Genomic DNA, 21281 nt, shown 5'->3' on the forward strand with positions numbered 1-21281 from the left:
TAAAACTAGACATAAGCCCTATTATAGTATTATTGAAATGTTATCAATCATATATACTGGGAAGTGCCATCAGACTGCATTGAAGTGGGGTCTACAAAGAAAATGGCTAATTTATCAAATAATTGTTGCATTGAGGATATGACTGGAAATTGAAAGTATATGATATCAACAGATATATATTGTGGTGCTCCCCATCAATGCGGGGCGGGGGGGGCAATAATTGTGAGATGACGCAGGTCCCCCGGCAGCTCGAGGTATGCAGAAAGCCCACCTTGATACAAAGTGGCCTGAATTATGAATTGATTCTAAAGCCCACCCTTTGCAGTTTGAGGTGTGAAAGAGCAGAGATTAACAGTAAGGACAGGTGAAGGATGTGTGTATCAGGTTTGTTTGTAGGTGAAACGAGATCCAGCTCGAGATCCGATAGCAGTAGGTGGGTCTCACAGCGCGGTATTGTACGGAGGGTTTCATTACCACAGCCGCAGGGAGCAGCGGGCAAGATTGGACGTCAATTCACTGGGATTATTAAAAAAACCCCGGCAACGATTTAAATATTGAGGGGGCCGTTCTCGTTTTGTTTGGAGAGGTTCCTGCACCCTGCGGGGATGTTTAACTGGAGTAGTAGGGTTTCTTGCACGCGCTGGCATCGCCGTGCGCCTCAGTAGGAGCAGTTAACGAACTCTGGGCTGGAGGTGGTTTGCTTCTCGCCGAGCTCCGAGTAGAGAGACCAGTGCCGGCTCGTGTAGCCTAACCTAAAGCCCGCTACTCAGCCTGAGACAGTTGGACAGCATCTCCGCGCAAAACGGACCTACAATTCCGAACGCAACCGGTTTATTTTAGCGCTTGACAACATCTGTAATATTTTTTGGTATTGCCAAACATGAGGATTTTTGAAGACATTTAATTACGAGTATATCTTTAGTCTATTTTGGGAATTTATTTCCAATAGTTTTATTTGTCATTTTTATTATACGCATCTGTTTTACTTTAATATCTTATCAACTTTGTTTTTCACTAAAACTTTTTGGGGAAAACATTTTTTACCCCAGCACTTGTTTTGGGAAAAACAAGAGTTGCTCCTGGACGTGACATGAGGACTGTCGCCTGGCTGTCCGCTCGGCATTGTCATTGTAATTTTCGTGTGTCATGTCGATTGTCGGATGCCCGAGGACACGCGATGTCGTTTTGCATTTTGACAAACTGAAGGTTATGGGCTGGAACAAAAACGAACTGAGGAACGCTATAGTAGCCTGAATGGGGGCAATTATGCTGGAGTCCCATATATTCAGGGTTTTCATTCGCACACCAACCCATGGGGAGGATTTAAAATATATATATATATATATTCTAGCATACCATTTTATTTTTTACGTTTTCCTTTCTTTCTTTTTTACTGGACCAATTTTAGGATGGTGTTATATTGCTGCTCGAGCGCCTTGGAACTTGGTATATTAGTTCACCTGCAGCTTTTATTCGTGTTTTACTGTTCCAAATTCCACAGTCCTCCTCTGCCTTTAATTACAGGTAAAATACATTGACTTGGCCTATTTTTTTCGGAAACATGTCAGGTAATTGACAAAAACAAGAATATAGCCCAAAAACTAGCCTATTAGGCCTACGGGTATAGGCTATTCACTTTTCCCGTTACTTCCCACTAGGCACAGACGTCAGCTCAATGTCTAGTTTTGATTTACATTTGGTTGAGTTGTCAACTAACGTTAAATCAACAACAAATGTCACCATGTTATTGAATTGAGGTTATAAGGTTGTGGTTAAAAAATTTGAAATGCCCTTACGTTGATGCCTTTTGCAATCCAATCGTCATCACCCCATTCAGCTGAAACATTTAGAATTTGACAAGCAACCTTCTGTCGGGTAACTGGTACCGCCGGGCTCGTTTGAAACCTTATGATAGGCGCATTGCATTACCAGTATCATTTGCCAATCTACTGTTTTGGAAACTCGTGTTGGGTCGTGCTGTCGAGTCAGTATCCAAGTCACCTGGCGCGTTACTCATTGTGCGGAAACATTATAATTTATTTCAGGGGAAAGAAAAACCTGCCTATCGGTATCAACTGAGTAGGCTACCATTATAGTATAGATCCTAACGGATCAAATTCCCATGGCGTGTCGCTACTGGTATTCGAAAATGTGGTATATCATTCTGTCTATTGTCTTCCATGCAGGGCCCGGAGTTGAAGGCACCGTTTTCGTGGGAGAGGAAAGTTGGCTGGTTGTAGAAAGACAAATGCGCCCTGTCACTGTTCTCCGCTGCAGGAGGTGGATGAAGAGTAAACAACATTTATAGGCTATTCATTCATCTCCGTTTTATAAAATAAGAAAAACCTCATTGGATTGAGGCTAAAGTAGTCCTCTGTAGCTCAATTGGTAGAGCACGGCGCTTGTAACGCCAGGGTAGTGGGTTCGATCCCCGGGACCACCCATACGTAAAAAATGTATGCGCACATGACGTAAGTCGCTTTGGATAAAAGCGTCTGCTAAATGGCAAATATATAATAAAGTGTTGTTTCCCCCACAATCACTTAAATCTGTGCTGGTTTAATTACACGCGAAGGTTGTAGGGTAGGCTAACGTCGGGGGTAATTGCCTCCCCCACCCCCTCCTGTAATTCTCACAGAAACCACTTTGTCACCTAATACTTTCCTTGCTGCCACTACCATGTCAAAAAAAATGTTATGTCTCATCTAAATTTAAGTCGCTCTAACAAAAAACATTCTGAGATAAGCTGATCTAATATTTCGTCATTTAGAAAAAGTTATAGGCTATAGCCTATATAATCAAATTTAAGTTAGAAATATAAACTTGTCGATAAAACTCAGACTATTAGGCCTACTTCTTCTAACGTTTACAAAAATACCTCACCGTCATGGCACGCGTGCAATTCGTGGTAGGCCTAAAGAAAAAGCACAATTCCGAATATGGCAAGCCTGTCCATTAACATAATTTCTATGATGCGTGTTGTTTCGCTGTTAGATCACTTCAATGAGGACTGAAAAGGCGCGAAATTTATTGCCTCTCTCCTTGCGCCCTTCACAGGTACAAGCCAGCTGCGAGAACGAAGGAGAGGTGCTCCACATACCCAACATAACGGATAACCGTGCATCACCTGCGTCTGTCTGGCGAGAGAACAAATCCCAATTCTTGCTAAATAACTTTCAAATCGGTGTTAGGCAGGTAATTGTTAGTTGACATTGAGCTACAGGGTTCTCCTTCCTTTGTTCTTGGCAAGTAGGTTCCACGGAGGAGGAACACAACGTAATTGATTGTGTAATTCTTGCTTCTGCACTTGACTTGAATAACCTTAATATTCATATCTGCGGCCTAATTATGTATAGTCTTATAGCCGAGTTGTAGGTCTAAGTGGGCAAATAGGCCTGTACAGTTTTCTCATTAATCACAAAGAATAATGAATAATGTTGCCACCTTTTCAAAAAAGAGCAGTAGGCTAAGTTATATAATTATTTCCTTCTAAGCCCACACTGGCTTTAAACAAAATTGTATTGTTTGTTTAAAGAGCCCCCACTGCCTGTTAAATCCAGGCTACAAATGTCAGAAGGAGGGTCTTTCCTGGAACAATGTGAAGGTCATTGTTTTAGGGGTTGAGAATGGAAGTGAGAGGCTTTTCTGTCACCAGCAGCAGATTCAATAATACTCTCCCTCGCCTGTCTTTTTAGTCCCTCTTTAAAAGTGTAATGTGGTGAGGGAAGTTTCCAACAAATGTCCTGTTTGACTTGCAGGGTATTACCCTATGTGAAGATAGAGAAACAGTGTGTGTGTGCAAGGTTATATATGTATGTGTGCACTGTGCGTGCTACTTTGGCCGTGCTGCCTCTGCTGGCTCTAGCGGCCTGATAGTCTCTTTGATATGAAATCTCTCTCTGCTAACCACCTCCTTATCAGGCTTCCATCACTAGGAGCCCTGCTGAATGCTATCAGTCATCAGAGGGCCACGGCTAGCCTTTCATCTTGGCCCGTCCGCCATGTCACTGGCCCCAGTGTGTCGCCATGCTGTCTTTAGGGGGGGTTAGCGGATTTTAAAGGTTGGGGGGTGAGCCGTCAGGGCTCTAGTGTCACTCACAGGCTCCCAGTTGCGGAGTACCTGTTAATGGCACTTCACTGGCGGAAACTGAGGCAGGCCACAGAGAAGCCATTCTTTTCAGCAGTCGTCTCACTAGACGCAGGAATCTGCCTCCCGCTCGCTAAACATAATATACAGACAGCCAGTTAACCTGCTGTCTGCTACTCTCCCTCTCTTTTTGCCCCCTCTTTCTCGGTAGCAGTGATTGATGAGCTCAGTGGGCTGACCAGTGATCTGCAAACATTTGGAAGCCAAAGGTCCTTTCCTGTTCCAACCGCTCCACAAACATGGAGATCAATACTCACCCAGTGTAACTTTACAGTCTTTACCTCTGCCGCTGACGTTATCAGCAAACCACTAAGCCAGAGAGCATGTCTGTCTAGGTACAGAGATGCAACAACATTGGATTTATGTGCGGAATCGGCTGTGAAGGGTTCTTCGGCTGCCTATAGGAAAACACTTTGAATAACCATTTTTGGTTGCAGGTAGAACCCTTTTGGGTTCCATGTAGAACCTTTTCTACAGAGGATTCTACATGGAACCCAAAATGATTTTACCTGGAACCAAAAAGGGTTCTCCTATGGGGACAGCTGAAGAACCCTTTTGGAACCCTTTTTTCTAAGAGTGTAGTCTAGAAGACTCACAGAAGACACAATCCTCCTTTATTTCCCGCTCTCTCTCATCCTTTTCTTTCCCCCTTTCTGTCAGTGCACTGTGAGGTTAGGTGGTACAGTTCTCCCAGTGGTCTATAGAGCAAAGATGGTGTTAGAGAACCGTCAGGGCAGCATTGCTATTGGGCCTCCCAGGATACTTCTAATGGAGGGGTAGATAATTTTTATATATATATATATATATATACACTAATCGAAAGTTTGGACACACCTACTCATTCAAGGGTTTTTCTTTATTTTGACTATTTTTTACATTGTAGAATAATAGTGAAGACATCAAAAACTATGAAATAACATATATGGACTCATATGGTAACCAAAGAAGTGTTAAACAAATCAAAATATATTTTATATTTGAGATTCTTCAAATAGCCAACCTTTGCCTTGATGATAGCTTTGCACACTCTTCGCATTCTCTCAACCAGCTTCATGAGGTAGTCACCTGGAATGCATTTCAATTAACATGGTGTGCCTTCTTAAAAGTTAATTTGTGGAATTTCTTTTCCTTCTTAATGCATTTGAGCCAATCAGTTGTGTTATGACAAGGTAGGGGTGGTATACAGAAGATAGCCTTATTTGGTAAAAGACCAAGTCCATATTATGGCAAGAACAGCTCAAATAAGCAAAGAGAAACGACAGTCCATCATTACTTTAAGACATGAAGGTCAGTCAATACGAACATTTCAAGAACTTTGAACGTTTCTTCAAGTGCAGTCGCAAAACCATCAAACGCTATGATGAAACTGGCTCTCATGAGGACCGCCACAGGAATAGAAGACCCAGAGTTACCTCTGCTGCAGAGGATAAGTTCATTAGAGTTACCAGCCTCAGAAACTGCAGCCCAAATAAATGCTTCACAGAGTTCAAGTCACAGACACATCTCAACATCAACTGTTCAGGAGGAGACTGTGTGAATCAGGCCTTCATGGTCGAATTGCTGCAAAGAAACCACTTCTAAAGGACACCAATAAGAAGAAGAGACTTGCTTGGGCCAAGAAACACGAGCAATGGACATTAGACCGGGTGGAAATCTGCCCCTTTGGTCTGGAGTCCAAATTGGAGATTTTTGGTTCCAACCGCGTGGCTTTGTGAGACGCGGTGTGGGTGAACGGATGATCTCCGCATGTGTAGTTCCCACCGTAAAGCATGGAGGAGGAGGTGTTATGGTGTGGGGGTGCTTTGCTGGTGACACTGTCTGTGATTTATTTAGAATTCAAGGCACACTTAACCAGCATGGCTACCACAGCATTCTGCAGTGATACGCCATCCCATCTGGTTTGGGCTTAGTGGGACTATTATTTGTTTTTCAACAGGACAATGACCCAACACACCTTCAGGCTGTGTAAGGCTACTTTACCAAGAAGGAGGAGTGAAGGAGTGCGCATCAGATGACCTGGCCTCCACAATCCCCGACCTCAAACCAATTGAGATGGTTTGGGGATGAGTCGGACGCAGAGTGAAGGAAAAAGCAGCCAACAAGTGGTCAGCATATGTGGGAACTCCTTCAAGACTGTTGGAAGAAAGCATTCCAGGTGAAGCTGGTTGAGAGAATGCCAAGAGTGTGCAAAGCTGTCATCAAGGCAAAGGTTGGCTATTTGAAGAATCTCAAATATAACATATATTTTGATTTGTTTAACACTTTGTTGGTTACTACATGATTCCATATGTGTTATTTCATAGTTTTGATCTCTTCACTATTATTCTACAATGTTGAAAATAGTACAAATAAAGAAAAACCCTGGAATGAGTAGGTGTGTCCAAACTTTTGACTGGTACTGTATATGTTTTATTGTCACACACCAGATAGGTGCAGTGAAATGTGTTGTTTTACAGGGACAGCCATAGTAGTATGGCACAGGAGGTTGGTGGTACCTTAATTGGGGAGGATGGGCTTGTTAATGGCTGGAGCGGAGTAAGTGGAATGGTATACAAATACATCAAGCACATGGTTTCCGTCCTCCCCCTCAGCAGCCTCCACTGTAGTATGGCACCTCTGGATTAAATTAGGGTTAAGTGCCTTGCTCAAGGGCGAATCGACAGATTTTCACCTTATCGGATCGGTTATCCGAACCGCTAGGCTACCTGCCAGGACATAAAGAAGGACAACAACCATCTGAATTCAAAGAAAATTCATGGAACTAGCCTACCTACACAGCGGAGCCAACAGTTACATTCAGTTCATTCAGCACCATTCACTTTCTACCACTGGTGCAGGAATAGGCCTACTTCTTGGAAAGGCTTGTGACTTCTCAGTGAAATGTATATATTGCCCTATCCTTTTTCATCTAGTTGTAAGTCGCACACTGCTGCTCTGTGGGGTCGTGACCTGTTTGTTTTGGAGGGAGGTGAAGGGTCACGAGGGCAAGTAGTCCAGGCTTAAGTAGGCCTTTGACTTGAGTGCACCTCTGAAGAGCCTTTTAGTGATCTCTCCATCCTTCCATGAAAGACCGCGGCACGGTGGCTGGCGAGCATGTCAGCTTGTTCTGGCATGCCCTCTGAGGCCAGGCTGAGAGATAGAAGGAGGAGAGAGAGTGATAGTGGAAAAGACTGGGGAGAGAGAAATTATACATAGACCATGGTTTGACTGAACACATTTTGATTATCTGAAGTTGGCATATGGAGATAGTGAAACTGACTGTGCTGTCGCCATCTAGTGATCATCTGCCCATAGCACATGACCATCATGTCAGTGATCAATACATCTTACATATTTTACATATATATGTTTAGATGGTCTCATTAACCTATCAACATGTTATTACTCCTCAGGTCAAAGATTTCTCTAGTTATTATGCTAGAGAATAGCGTAGTCCAATAACAATCCCCAGACCACCCGTTGGCCTATTAGGAAGCCACGACATACCACCAGTAGACCTGTAAGAAGCTTCAGAAAGTGCACGGTTTGTTGAGTGTTTATGAGGCGTGGTGACCTGAATTGACCCCTGACCTTTGCTGAGAGGGGTCAAACCTTTTCACACCACTTAGTGTTAATGTCTGCCGAGTGGAATGGCTCCATAGCCCAACTGGGAAAGCACAGGTGTGGAGAGACATAAAGATTCAAGGACAAAGATGTGACCACTATGACACTACTGGAGATAACTGGGGTCCTCAGAAAAGACACATAACTTCTCCACTCTTTCTATTTCTCTATTCTCTCTCTCTCTCTCTCTCTCTCTCTCTCTCTCTCTCTCTCTCTCTCTCTCTCTCTCTCTCTCTCTCTCTCTCTCTCTCTCTCTCTCTCTCTCTCCAGTCTCTTTCTCTCCTAATGTCTGATGGTATCTGTCTTCCTTTCTGTCATTCCCTTCCATATCTCTTTCTCTCACTTTCAATCCATCCCTCTATCTATCTGGCATCATATATCTCACTCTCAGAACATATTTGTCTCAAACTGGCTGTTGAAAGTGCTCTGAAAATTCCTACAACTTAGGCCAGTGGTTTAGAGAGGGCTTTACATAGACTGTGTGGATTCCATGTGCCTTCGCCTCTCGCCGCCCTTCTCTACCCTCCCTCTCTCGCCGCCCTTCTCTCACCCTCCCTCTCTCGCCGCCCTTCTCTCACCCTCCTCTCTCGCCTTCACTGATGACATCACCCAAACCAGCGTGGTTAGGGATCCAGTGAAAGCACTCCGTAAATAAAACCGCCCAGTTTTATTTTAGTTATCTGGGCCACAGTCCGGCTTTTGAAGTTGACTCATTATACACTCCAGTTAGGTTGCACCGAGTAAATGGGGACTATATAAAGAGAGTGTATAAAGCTAGTGGCAAAGTGATAATGTTAAGGGAGTATATAAAGTGAGAAGAGAGAAAGAGAATTTCTGCATAAAGTACATGTAACTCCGAGTGATCTTATCAAGTGAGTTCATTTTAGCCTTTTAAAAGTGAGTGTGTCGACAAAGAATGTGTAGGAGTTTTTATTATGTGAATACACTGATGGCAAACAAAAAGTGTCTCTCTCTTTCCTCTCTCTCCCCCACTTTCTTTCTCTCTCTCCTCCCCCTCTGTCTTTCTCTCTCCTCCACTCTCTTTCTATCTTTCTCTCTCTCCTCCCCCTCTCTCTTTCACGCTATCTCTCTCCCCTCCTCCTTCCCTCCCTCCCTCCATCAGGATGGGAAGGCAGACTGTAAGCAGGAGAAGTGTCCCCTGGTGTCTGAGGACTGTGCTCTGGTGGTCAAACAGACGGGAGCCTGCTGTGAGAGATGCAAAGGTGAGCAGCATACACACTCTACTACTCTCATCACCATGAAAACATGAGGTCAAAGGTTAGGGGATGCATGTACTGTTCTGTCGTCTCAGAGAGACCAGTAGACTTGGAACTTTGTCTAGTGGAGTGAGTTAGGTCTACCTTTGGATCTCTTTAGTGTTAATGTATAGACCTTGCTGCAGCATTGCAGTGATGTTGTTTGATGGTTGTGTTCAGGTAATAGGGTCATTGATGCTACCTGTAGGAGTGAGGGTGACGTGACAGCTTGAGTCCCACAGTAGAAGACAGTCAGTCCAGCTGCACTGGTCAACCTACTTACTTTAACCACTACTGCCTCCTTGTGGAAGAATGAGGAATCGTTTTTCTTCCCACAGGACAATAGTTACTGTGCATGTGTGTATGTGTACTGTTTCAGACCAATTGAAGATTCTGCTTGAGGGTAAATTGCTACATACACAAACACATATAGCTATTCCTTTCCCGGCTTCCACTTACACACACCCCACAACGTGACAGGCCTACAGTGGTTCGTATTTAAGTCTTCAGACCTATTCTTTCTCACACTGTTTGCCAGCACTCTCTCTCCTTCTCTCTCTCTCTCTCTCTCTCTCTCTCTCTCTCTCTCTCTCTCTCTCTCTCTCTCTCTCTCTCTCTCTCTCTCTCTCTCTCTCACACACACACACAAACACAAACACACACACACACACACACACACACACACACAGCTGCAGTGGTGGACTTCTCCTCTCTGGGACGGGTTGGGATCCGTTGGCGTTGGGGTTCAGCGTTGGGTTTACAGGGCACAGAAATAAACCTAGTTTACAAGCCACTACGCCGCTCCGCCTCCCAGACTTGGACCGCACATGTTCGCTTCCCGGTCGGGAACACACAGGGGTCGGGTAGTGTTGGGGTCACCTTGGACACACGGTCCACAGCACAGACTACCTCATGGTCAGGGGCGCGGCCATTTGTTAGAGTTAATTAAAATTAGAAGAGGTGGAGCTCGCTTAAGTCGACCGTGGAAAGCCCCATGTTGTCATGGTGAACGATATTAGTGCCTATTGTTCCCCCATTGTGGTTGACTTTGGGTTTTATTCATGACCATGAATTTAGAACAGGAATTTGCTTATGTCAGCACAAAAACATCCCACTGTTCAAATATTTCATGCAGTGGTTTTATCATAGGAATTGTTTTGCTGTGTTTCCATAACCAGACAACCCTATATCCGATGAAACTGAACAGGTTGTTGAAATTGAAGAGCGTATTAATTTAGTCCCTTATTGACTATGGGTGGTGTATCTGGAGCGTTGTGATTGCTCATAGTAGATCTCAGACCCAGGCCCATTTCACATGGCCTTTTATCATGCCCTTGGAATGGATCTGGACACTTCACAACAACATATTCTGGTATCTTGATACACCTATATAATGGATTGGGGTTGTCAATCAGAGTGTGTGCATGCCTGTCTGTCTGTCTGTCTGTCTCAAGTGTCTGAATTGCACAAATGTGAAAGTGTCGAGACTACTAAAACTCACCAACACTATACCATATCAAGACAATCAAAGAAAGGTCTTCCCTAGCCATAGGGGGCACTATAGCCAACTGGCTCTGACGGTGGTGGCAGACAGACTCCCCTCCAGGCATCGCTTACAGTGGATTTCTAACCCTGTGTTAAATCTGTCTCAACACTTATGGTCTGGAGAGGCAAACAGCTCTATGTTCACACATGTAGTCCATTTAGTGCTCCATGTAGACTATGAGTTTCCACGAACTAGTAAACATTCACATCCAGGTTTGGAGTGCTAATTCTCTCTCTCTCTCTCTCTCTCTCTCTCTCTCTCTCTCTCTCTCTCTCTCTCTCTCTCTCTCTCTCTCTCTCTCTCTCTCTCTCTCTCTCTCTCTCTCTCTCTCTCTCTCTCTCTCTCTCTCTCTCTCTCTCTCTCTCTCTCTCTCTCTCGTCTCTCTCTCTGTCTCTCTCTGCTCTCTCTGTCTCTCTTTCTCTACCCCCCCCTCTCCCTCTCTTTTTTGTTAATTCTTTCCAATGTGTCAAGTAATTCTCTTTTTGTTTTCTCATGATTTGGTTGAGTCTAATTGTGTTGCTATCCTGGGGCTCTGTGGGGTCTGTCTGGTCTCTCCTCTAGGTTGTCAGCTGGATGGAGAGTCCTATAATAGTTCTGTCTCCTGGACCAGCTCCACCAAGCCCTGCATCTCTCGCCGCTGTCAGGTGAGTGTCACACAGAGAAATGAAAGAGAGAAAGGGAGGGGAACAGACAGAGAGATTATGATTATGATGATGAGAAAAGAAAGGAGAGGGAATGTAAAGAAAATGAGAAGGAGAGAAGGAAAGAGGAGTACTAAGAGAGAGGCAGACAGGGAAGAGGGAGTACTAAGAGAGAGGCAGACAGGGAAGAGGGAGTACTAAGAGAGAGGCAGACAGGGAAGAGGGAAAGAGAGAGGAATGGAAAAGAGGCGAACACAGACAGAGGGAGTGAGTGAAAGAGAGACGGATGGAAAGGGACAGAGAGATTCATGAAGAAAGAGAGAAAGATAAATGAGGATCTAGGGGAAAGATAGACATGTGGAGTGGGAGGCTGAATGACGCAGACAGAGGAAGTTGGGGGAGGGAAGGAGAGATGTGGGGAGAGAGAGAATGAGACAGTGGACAGATAGCCAAGGGGTTGGAGGAAGAAGAGACATAAAGAGAAAGAAAGGCAGATGAAGTTGGGGGGGGATGAGAGAGAGAGAGAGAGAGAGAGAGAGAGAGAGAGAGAGAGAGAGAGAGAGAGAGAGAGAGAGAGAGAGAGAGAGAGAGAGAGAGAGAGAGAGAGAGAGAGAGAGAGAGAGAGAGAGAGAGAGGGATGATATATGGCTCATTGTCTTTGGGGGAGGAGCCAGGTGAACTTGGCAGTACAGTCCACCCATCTGAGTCCAAGCCTCCCCAACCCAGTGTCTACCTCACAAGACTAACCCCACATGTCTCCTCAAAACACATTCAAACCACATGTATACCCAACCTCACTTACTGTATACACACCACACACTCACATGGTCCCACAATACCACTTAAAACACACACACAGATCTGAACACTATAAGTCAATAGCAGTGGACACAGCTGTGTGAGGGAGTGTCAGCTCCAGCATTGGGGAGGTCCAGTCAAACTAGGCTATGTGTTAGTATGCGTGTTGAAGGCTTGCGTGCAAAAAAAACAGAGCTCCCCACACCACTCGATTACTCCATCCCCAAGATACCCACACACAGGGAAAGGGAGGGGGGGGTCTAACCAGTATCCAGGCCTCATACACAAACAACGTGTTGTGGTCCCTAGTTCTTACACTCCTAGTGTATGCAGAATATATGTCACTTCTATTGAACTAAACACATGGCAGACTAATGAGGTCTGCCCAGCAAGGGAGGTGTGTGTGTGTGTGTGTGTGTGTGTGTGTGTGTGTGTGTGTGTGTGTGTGTGTGTGTGTGTGTGTGTGTGTGTGTGTGTGTGTGTGTGTGTGTGTGTGTTTCTGAGCTTCAGGTAATGGTGGTTCTCATGGAATATCTTGCTGATTCAGGATATTTTATTCAGGTACATTTTCAGTGAGTGATCAGGGGTGTCCCAGTGTGTAGAATAGATGCATGCATGTGTGAGATACAGAATGGTATGTCCCTATCTAATATCTTGCTTATGTAGTACATGCCTTACGTAACTCAAACAGGATTCAAACCGCTAAGCAACCGAGAGACGAGTTTGTCTAATACAGGAATGAGAGGTATTGAGCAGAATATTTGGGAATATAGGACATTCACTGACGTACGTAGCCTAGGACTGGACAGGGATGCTGCTTGGAATATGTCGTAGGAAATTTGCTTGAATAATGATAAATAAATCACTGTTTTAATTGCTTCCTGCTTTTGACAGGAAGGTGTCATAACTGGAAGCGGAAGTGCAATGTGTCGTCCACTGCAAGAACCCCAAGATTCACCCCAAGAAGTGCTGTCCAACGTGCCAGAGTGAGTGAATGTGTACTCGTGTGTGTGTGTGCGCATGTGTGCGCGTGTGTGTGTGTGTGTGATAATAAAGCTAACCTCTGTGTCTCTTTTGTTCCAGGCTGTATCTTCGAGGGCCGTCTGTACAAAGAGAGGGAAGAGTTTCACCCCGAGGGAAAACCCTGTATTAAATGCACCTGCACTGTGAGTATACACTGTATAGACATGCATGTCTTCAGTCCCCACAGTACAGTGACTGGCCCCTCTGTGGTCCAAATGAGTTTGTCTTGGTCCCTCTGTAGTCCCCCCCTCCTCCCCTTAGTAAACAAACAGTGGAGGTGAGTGAGTAAACATATTAACGTGTGGTGAGTCTGTAAACACATTAACGCCTCAGTGGGACTAATGTACACTATGTCCTGTACCAGCCGTTAATAAGGGCACACTGCTACAGGGCCAGGGGGAACTGTGACAACTGTCTGGCATCTAGAGTAGCTGTGTTTGTGAGCTGTTATAGGTGGCAACCCAGGTTTCACAGGTCCAGACAAAGGTACACATTATATTGTATAAGGGAAAAGGTCATTAGGTGGAGATAAGTTGAATAATGCATAAGAGAAGATTAATGCAGCATTGTTCTAACATCGATGTTGTGTTCTTTCAGGGAGGGCGGACCCTATGCATCAGGGAGGTGTGTCCTGTCCTCTCATGCCCCACCCACCTGAGCCACACTCAGCCCGGACAGTGCTGTCCCAAGTGCCTCGGTAACACCCCACTCTCATCAAATTCCTAATAGGACTCTCAGATAGAAGTCTGGAGAACATATTCATATTTTATGAAAAAGAGTACTTATCTCAAATTCACACATTATTAAAACATCATAACAGTTCTAATAATTATCATCAAACTGATCTCTTTTTTTCTTTCTCTGTCTCTCCGTCAGGTCAGAGGAAAGTGTTTGACCTGTCGATGGGAAGTTGTCTGTTCCACAGTGAGGTCTATGAGAACGGCACCTCCTTCAAGCACGACAACTGCACCAGCTGTACCTGCAAGGTAAGAACTGACCAGGGAACCAGACCCCAGAACTCTATTCAACGTATGTACCATATCACCAAGTTACCATCAATAACTGACCCCTTCTCCTTCCCTCGTATCTCTCAACCTTCAACTTCTTATATGCCATATTACCAAGTTATTAATTAGTAATAAGATTACCAAGTTCATCAATAACTGACTTCTTCACCTTCCCTCGTATCCCTCCACCTTCCCAGAATTCCACTGTGGTGTGCAGGAAGCGCTGCTCTCGGCCTGGCAGTTGCCATGGTGACCAGTGCTGTGAGGAGTGTCTGTCCTTCGTGAAGGTAGCGGAAGTGAAGTACTGCCGGGTCAGGAACAAGATCTACCGGGTGAGACACTGTGGGACAACACCCTAATGATGCATCCCTGATATCAACTTCGAATAATAGAACCTTACCATTGCCTCAACATTCAACACTGATACTATCCACAGCAGCTGTCCTTATTCTGACATTTATATGCATATTTATACAGACATTAATACTTGATTGATAAGTTGATTGATGTTGTGGTTGATTGGTTCCCTCTCTGCTTCTTACTCTGCTCTAGGAGGGAGACATGTGGTCATCTGTGAACTGCACCCTGTGTGCCTGTATCAATGGGGCCATCGAGTGCCAGCCAAAGCAGTGTGTGCCAATCATCAGCTGCCCCTCGGTGAGAGATAGGCTCAAGGCCCAATCACAAACTGTCTCTTTTTGTATTGCGCCTTTTTCATTCCAGGAATTTTTCAATTAAGTGATGTGAATGACGACATCGATTAGAATATACTTAAAAAAATATGCTCACTCACTTTACCTATCACCTTAACGCTGGAATCCGTACTTGGTGAAACTGCCATGTCCGTTTGCGATATTACAACAACAAAGTAGTTACTTCCAACAACAAACACCGTTTTTTTCCCTCAGACATCATTGCAAATCATTGCACCCGTGATAGAACAGCAGAGTATGTACTGCAAGTTATTTTTACCACAATGCTGAATGCTCCTCCCCTCCGTTTCATCAACAAAATAAAAACAATAACAAATGCGCTGGGGCGGACAGTGGCTCTGTTTTACCGTATGCAGATTTCAGCTTTAAACAATTTCCCACCTGCAATTTACATGCATTTATCCCTATGTTATGAACACTGCCTATACCTATAGGACATATCCCTGTGGTCCCTCTGTTCTCACTGAATCATCAACATGAGACAGTCCCTTTCACACTTCATCACATAAACAACCATCACGTCCCCATCCATCTGGTCCCTTTCCCGCTCAGACAGACAGAGGTTGTCTACCGTCCAGAGTTACTATCTGTGACTAACCGCCACACGTTAAAACCACATGCGTGACGTGTTGGTGTCACTGTAGGCAGCTGGCTGGAAGCTGATTTAGCGGTGGAGCGGTAAGGAGCAGTCAGAACCGATTCACCTGGGCCAGAACAGTGTGAGTGGGCCAAGGCACGACTGTGGTAACTTACCACAGTAACCATACCTTCCGCTGTCAAGTGGTTGAGTAACGGTCCCAGTTCGCACGGCTGTCACCTGTCATACGGTCGCGTTGAGGTCACCTGTCTTGGGGTGATGTAGTAGATTCTTTGAAATCCAGTGACCAAATGGTCAGTTACTTATTCATGCTGTCAGTGACCAGCGTTCACACGGTTACAATGGTTACATAGCCTCACCTGTTATGGTCACATAGTGGCTGTTTGTTGCACGGTAATGTAGTGGTCATCTGTTCTTTCATACGTTCATATAGTCGACATTAAAGGCTCATTGCCATTATTTTTTAAGCTAGCAACCCACCACCATCACATATACAGTGGGGGAAAAAAGTATTTAGTCAGCCACCAATTGTGCAAGTTCTCCCACTTAAAAAGATGAAAGAGGCCTGTAATTTTCATCATAGGTACACGTCAACTATGACAGACAAAATGATCATTTTTTTCCCAGTAAATCACATTGTAGGATTTTTTATGAATTTATTTGCAAATTATGGTGGAAAATAAGTATTTGGTCAATAACAAAAGTTTCTCAATACTTTGTTATATACCCTTTGTTGGCAATGACACAGGTCAAACGTTTTCTGTAAGTCTTCACAAGGTTTTCACACACTGTTGCTGGTATTTTGGCCCATTCCTCCATGCAGATCTCCTCTAGAGCAGTGATGTTTTGGGGCTGTCGCTGGGCAACACGGACTTTCAACTCCCTCCAAAGATTTTCTATGGGGTTGAGATCTGGAGACTGGCTAGGCCACTACAGGACCTTGAAATGCTTCTTACGAAGCCACTCCTTCGTTGCCCGGGCAGTGTGTTTGGGATCATTGTCATGCTGAAAGACCCAGCCACGTTTCATCTTCAATGCCCTTGCTGATGGAAGGAGGTTTTCACTCAAAATCTCACGATACATGGCCCCATTCATTCTTTCCTTTACACGGATCAGTCATCCTGGTCCCTTTGCAGAAAAAACAGCCCCAAAGCATGATGTTTCCACCCCCATGCTTCACAGTAGGTATGGTGTTCTTTGGATGCAACTCAGCATTCTTTGTCCTCCAAACACGACGAGTTGAGTTTTTACCAAAAAGTTCTATTTTGGTTTCATCTGACCATATGACATTCTCCCAATCCTCTTCTGGATCATCCAAATGCACTCTAGCAAACTTCAGACGGGCCTGGACATGTACTGGCTTAAGCAGGGGGACACGTCTGGCACTGCAGGATTTGAGTCCCTGGCGGCATAGTGTGTTACTGATGGTAGGCTTTGTTACTTTGGTCCCAGCTCTCTGCAGGTCATTCACTAGGTCCCCCGTGTGGTTCTGGGATTTTTGCTCACCGTTCTTGTGATCATTTTGACCCCACGGGGTGAGATCTTGCGTGGAGCCCCAGATCGAGGGAGATTATCAGTGGTCTTGTATGTCTTCCATTTCCTAATAATTGCTCCCACAGTTGATTTCTTCAAACCAAGCCTGCTTACCTATTGCAGATTCAGTCTTCCCAGCCTGGTGCAGGTCTACAATTTTGTTTCTGGTGTCCTTTGACAGCTCTTTGGTCTTGGCCATAGTGGAGTTTGGAGTGTGACTGTTTGAGGTTGTGGACAGGTCTTTTATACTGATAACAAGTTCAAACAGGTGCCATTAATACAGGTAACGAGTGGAGGACAGAGGAGCCTCTTAAAGAAGAAGTTACAGGTCTGTGAGAGCCAGAAATCTTGCTTGTTTGTAGGTGACCAAATACTTATTTTCCACCATAATTTGCAAATAAATTCATTAAAAATCCTACAATGTGATTTTCTGGATTTTTTTTCCTCAATTTGTCTGTCATAGTTGACGTGTACCTATGATGAAAATTACAGGCCTCTCTCATATTTTTAAGTGGGAGAACTTGCACAATTGGTGGCTGACTAAATACTTTTTTCCCCCACTGTACACAACACCCATATGGTTATGGAGCAGATAATGGTCAAATAGTAGCATAATGAACTGTCATACGGTCATCAGTCAGACAGTAAAATTACAGTCACATATGGCTGCCTTTGTCATGGATTCCTAGTGGTCACACAGCGTTCACCTGTCATACAGTCATGAAGTATATCTCCTAACGGCCATCTGTGTTTGTGTCTTGGTCACTGGGTCATGGTCATCTGTCGTAATAGTCACATAACAGCCAAATGAGACACGGTCACCTAACGGTCAATTGCAATATAGATATGGTCACATAGCGGTCACCTGTCATACAGTATCACAACATCCACTCATCATACCTTCCCGGTGGTCATGTAGCATTCACCTGTCACATTGTCACAGTGCAGTCACCCATATGTCTGCCCCTCTGTCCCATAGGAGACATACAGTCTCCAGTCAGGTCTTTGTCTGGGTGATGTTTGAGTGACAGTGAAGAAGAGCTTCCATATATTTAGACCCTGAAAGCCAATCTCTCCATCTCTCAAAGGCAGAGCTTCAAAGAGGGAGCGCCCTTTGTGCACTGTGATGAGGGTTGGGTGGGATCTGTGTGTGTGTGTGTGTGTGTGTGAGTGAGAGTGAGGATCTGGGGGAGAGAGAGAGAGAGGATCTGGGAGAGAGCGAGAGAGAGAGAGGATCTGGGAGAGAGAACAGATCTGGGGCAAAGGTAAGTGGGGGTTGAGGGGGATAGAGTTCTCAAATGTGCACATCTGATGGAAGTTGAAACGTACCCACCACCCACCCTCTCTCTCTTGCACACACACCAGGCAGAGAGTAACAATTGTCTGTATCAATGTCTCACTGTCCACGTTTGACTGGTTTTGTCTGTGTCTATGTGTGTGGGTATTAATATGTAATGTGTCCAGTTGACTGTCTGTCTGTCTCTTGCGCTCTGACTGGCTGCCTACTGATCTCTCTCTATGTCTGTGTATCTAACGGTCTGTCTGTCTCTCCTAGAATAAGATCCTGAACAGAACAGGCTGCTGCCCGGTTTGCACTGAAAGTGAGTAAGTTACTCCCCTCTTCCTCTGCTGGGTCCTCACACACCTTTGTGGGTTGGATTTTGCAGTTTTGTGGCAGTTGTTTCTTTCTCGGTCTTCTCTCAAATTGAAATTGAGTCATGTTGTATTAATCGCAGATTTCTCATGCAAAATACAGGAAAACTAGATGGATCAAATTGATGCCCATAATTAAACACACTCCCTCTTTCTCCTCCTTCCCTGCCTCTCTCTCTCCCTCCTATCACTCCTTCCAGAGCCAGGCGTGTGTACCGTATTCGGCGACCCCCACTACAACACCTTCGACGGGCGCACGTTTAACTTCCAGGGAACCTGCCAGTATGTTCTGACTCAAGACTGTGGTGGTGTCCCCTCCGGCGGGGGTGGAAACAGCGCCGACTCTGGCTTCACGGTTCTGGTGAGGAACGATGCGAGGCGAACCCGCTCCTACTCCTGGACCCAGTCAGTGGAGCTGAGGATAGGAGGGCTGAGTCTCAGCCTGCACCAGCACCTGACGGTGAGGAGGAACGGCACACGCATCGCCCTGCCCTACCATGGCCCTGGGGTCCACATCGACCTGGATGGATACCTGCTCAAACTCACCACCATCGCAGGTTAGACGGGCTGCATGTTAACTTAATTGGAACCCAAAGAACACTGCTAAAGCACACTGTAGCTCCTTTTTGAAGCATAACTTTGTCTCTCTCTTTCTTTCTCCCTCCTCCCCCTCCATCAGGTCTGGAGATCACGTGGGACGGGGACAGCTTTGTGGAGGTGGTGGCTGCTCCTCACCTGCGCGGTCGTCTCTGTGGCCTCTGTGGGAACTACAATGGACACAAGCGGGATGACACCATGGGCAGCGACGGCCTCTTCAAGTTTGTCGTGGATGAGTTTGCCGAGTCGTGGCGCGTGGACGGGAACGAGGTTTGTGCCCAGCCCCTCAGGAGGCCCACCTCGTACCTCTGTCCCGGCAGTGTAAAGGTGAAGTTCCGCGCCCACAGGGAGTGTCAGAAGCTCAAGTCTTGGGAGTTCCAAAAGTGTCACCGGGTGGTGGACTTTGCCTCCTTCTACAGGTCAGTGGTGCTTGGGGTGTCTCAGGAACATTGGGGAGCATAATTTGACACAACGCTCTTGTGACATGTTATTCATATATCAAACGTGATATTTCATTATCTCCGATGTGCATAGAATGTCCAGTGTTGTGTCGAACATGGAACCCTCTTAGTATGGAGATACATTTAATCCAGTCCATTTAATTTAATTCAACAGTTATTTTTCTTATCTCTCTCTCTCTCTAGGTCCTGTGTAACAGACATGTGTGAGTGTCCGGTGCATAAGAACTGTTACTGTGAGTCCTTCATTGCCTACAGCCGGGCCTGTGAGAGGGAGGGAGCCCCCGTCCACTGGAAGCCAGAGGCTGCCTGCATGGGTGAGTGACAGCACACACAGCCTATCACTAAACTTCATGGAACAGGGGACTCCCCCCACATTCAATTTGCTCAACAGAATGTATCTCTGAAATCCATTCATGCAATTCTGTCAAACCAACCCCTTCTTCTCCCTCCCACCTTCTCAGCCACCCAGTGTAAACACGGAGCGGTGTATGACACCTGTGGCCCGGGCTGCACCAAGACCTGTGACAACTGGAACGAGATCGGGCCTTGCCACAAGCCCTGCGTGGCCGGCTGCCACTGCCCAGCCAACCTGGTGCTGTTCCAGGGCCGCTGCATCAAGCCCACAGCCTGCCCTGGCCGGTGACCCTAGTGTCCCAGAGGAAGGGGGCCGAGAGAGGGCCAAACAACCAACACTGCCTGGCACTCAGGGTTCATACCTGGGGGAGTGAGGAGTGGGGGGAACATGGGGGGTGAGTGTTGGGTGATGGATGGATGAACAGACAGGCAACGATGGACTGAAGGGAATCTCAGAAGACAGGTGGGTCAGCTAGAGGCCTCGTCCACTCTGAGAGAGATAGATACCGGCCATCACGGACTGGGGTTTGAAGCTCCGCTATCTGCTGCTCTTACTCGTCCAGCAATACCTTTGTGTTTCCACAGGATGGCGCCCATGTTGTCATTAAAATGGGAAAGGTATCTGGAGGGAAACATCACCCTTCTAGATAAAGGGGAGGAGGCTCTTTGGGAAAGCCTTTGTGGCTATGCTTCGTTAGTTACTGGACACTCAAGGGACATCCATCCAGACTGCTATGGACCCTCAGGAAAAGGGTGGGGCTGGCTCTCTGTTGAGCCAATATGGCCTCAGTGTTTCACTTTGTTGCAGCACACAGACATTCAAAACCAGGAAACCAACCAATGCATCTTGAACAAGCATGTTCACCCTGCCAGCATAAGGGATAAGCTCTACGATGAATATATTGAACAACCCCCAGGTCTCACTTGCATAGGATTCTTTTATACTGTAAACTAACAAGATTTGTATAAAAACAGATAGCATTTTGTATTATTATTATTGTTATTTGTTTGTTGTTGATATTGTTAATTTATATATCGATCAATTGATATGTTGTAGCAAGAGCCAGATTCATAAATCTAATTTCGCTATAAATGATTTAAAGGGAAAAAAGCTATTTATGTATTTGTTGTTTAGTTTGTATAATTGTGTCTTGTTTGAAGAGAAACGCCCAAATGTGACTTGGTTGTTGCGCCATCGCAGGGAAGAAACGTACTGTATTTTTAAATGCTCAGTGTGTACAGGTTGTTGTGTGTTGATTCTCAAACTGAAGGTGTTCCTCGAGACGTACATTTCACTTGACTTTGTAAGTTATTATTTAAGACCAGCAATATATAATTTTCATGAAACTCA

The 21281-nt window shown here is 45.4% G+C and overlaps 1 protein-coding gene across 1 annotated transcript; it reads left to right on the forward strand.

Annotated features, from left to right (window-relative positions):
* The first annotated feature begins 2887 nt into the window (after positions 1–2887).
* On the forward strand, positions 2888–21281 carry LOC123486022 (BMP-binding endothelial regulator protein-like). Its single transcript, XM_045217180.1, is given in 17 exon segments — positions 2888–2908; positions 3058–3112; positions 3115–3140; positions 8874–8973; positions 11114–11196; positions 12886–12900; positions 12902–12977; positions 13075–13157; positions 13612–13711; positions 13891–14000; positions 14219–14353; positions 14574–14678; positions 18421–18466; positions 18719–19075; positions 19198–19534; positions 19760–19890; positions 20038–21281. Coding segments are annotated over 17 exon segments (1962 nt in total). The 3' UTR covers positions 20220–21281.

The sequence above is a fragment of the Coregonus clupeaformis genome, unplaced genomic scaffold (genome assembly GCF_020615455.1).
Source record: "Coregonus clupeaformis isolate EN_2021a unplaced genomic scaffold, ASM2061545v1 scaf0954, whole genome shotgun sequence".
Classification (NCBI taxonomy): Eukaryota; Metazoa; Chordata; class Actinopteri; order Salmoniformes; family Salmonidae; genus Coregonus; species Coregonus clupeaformis.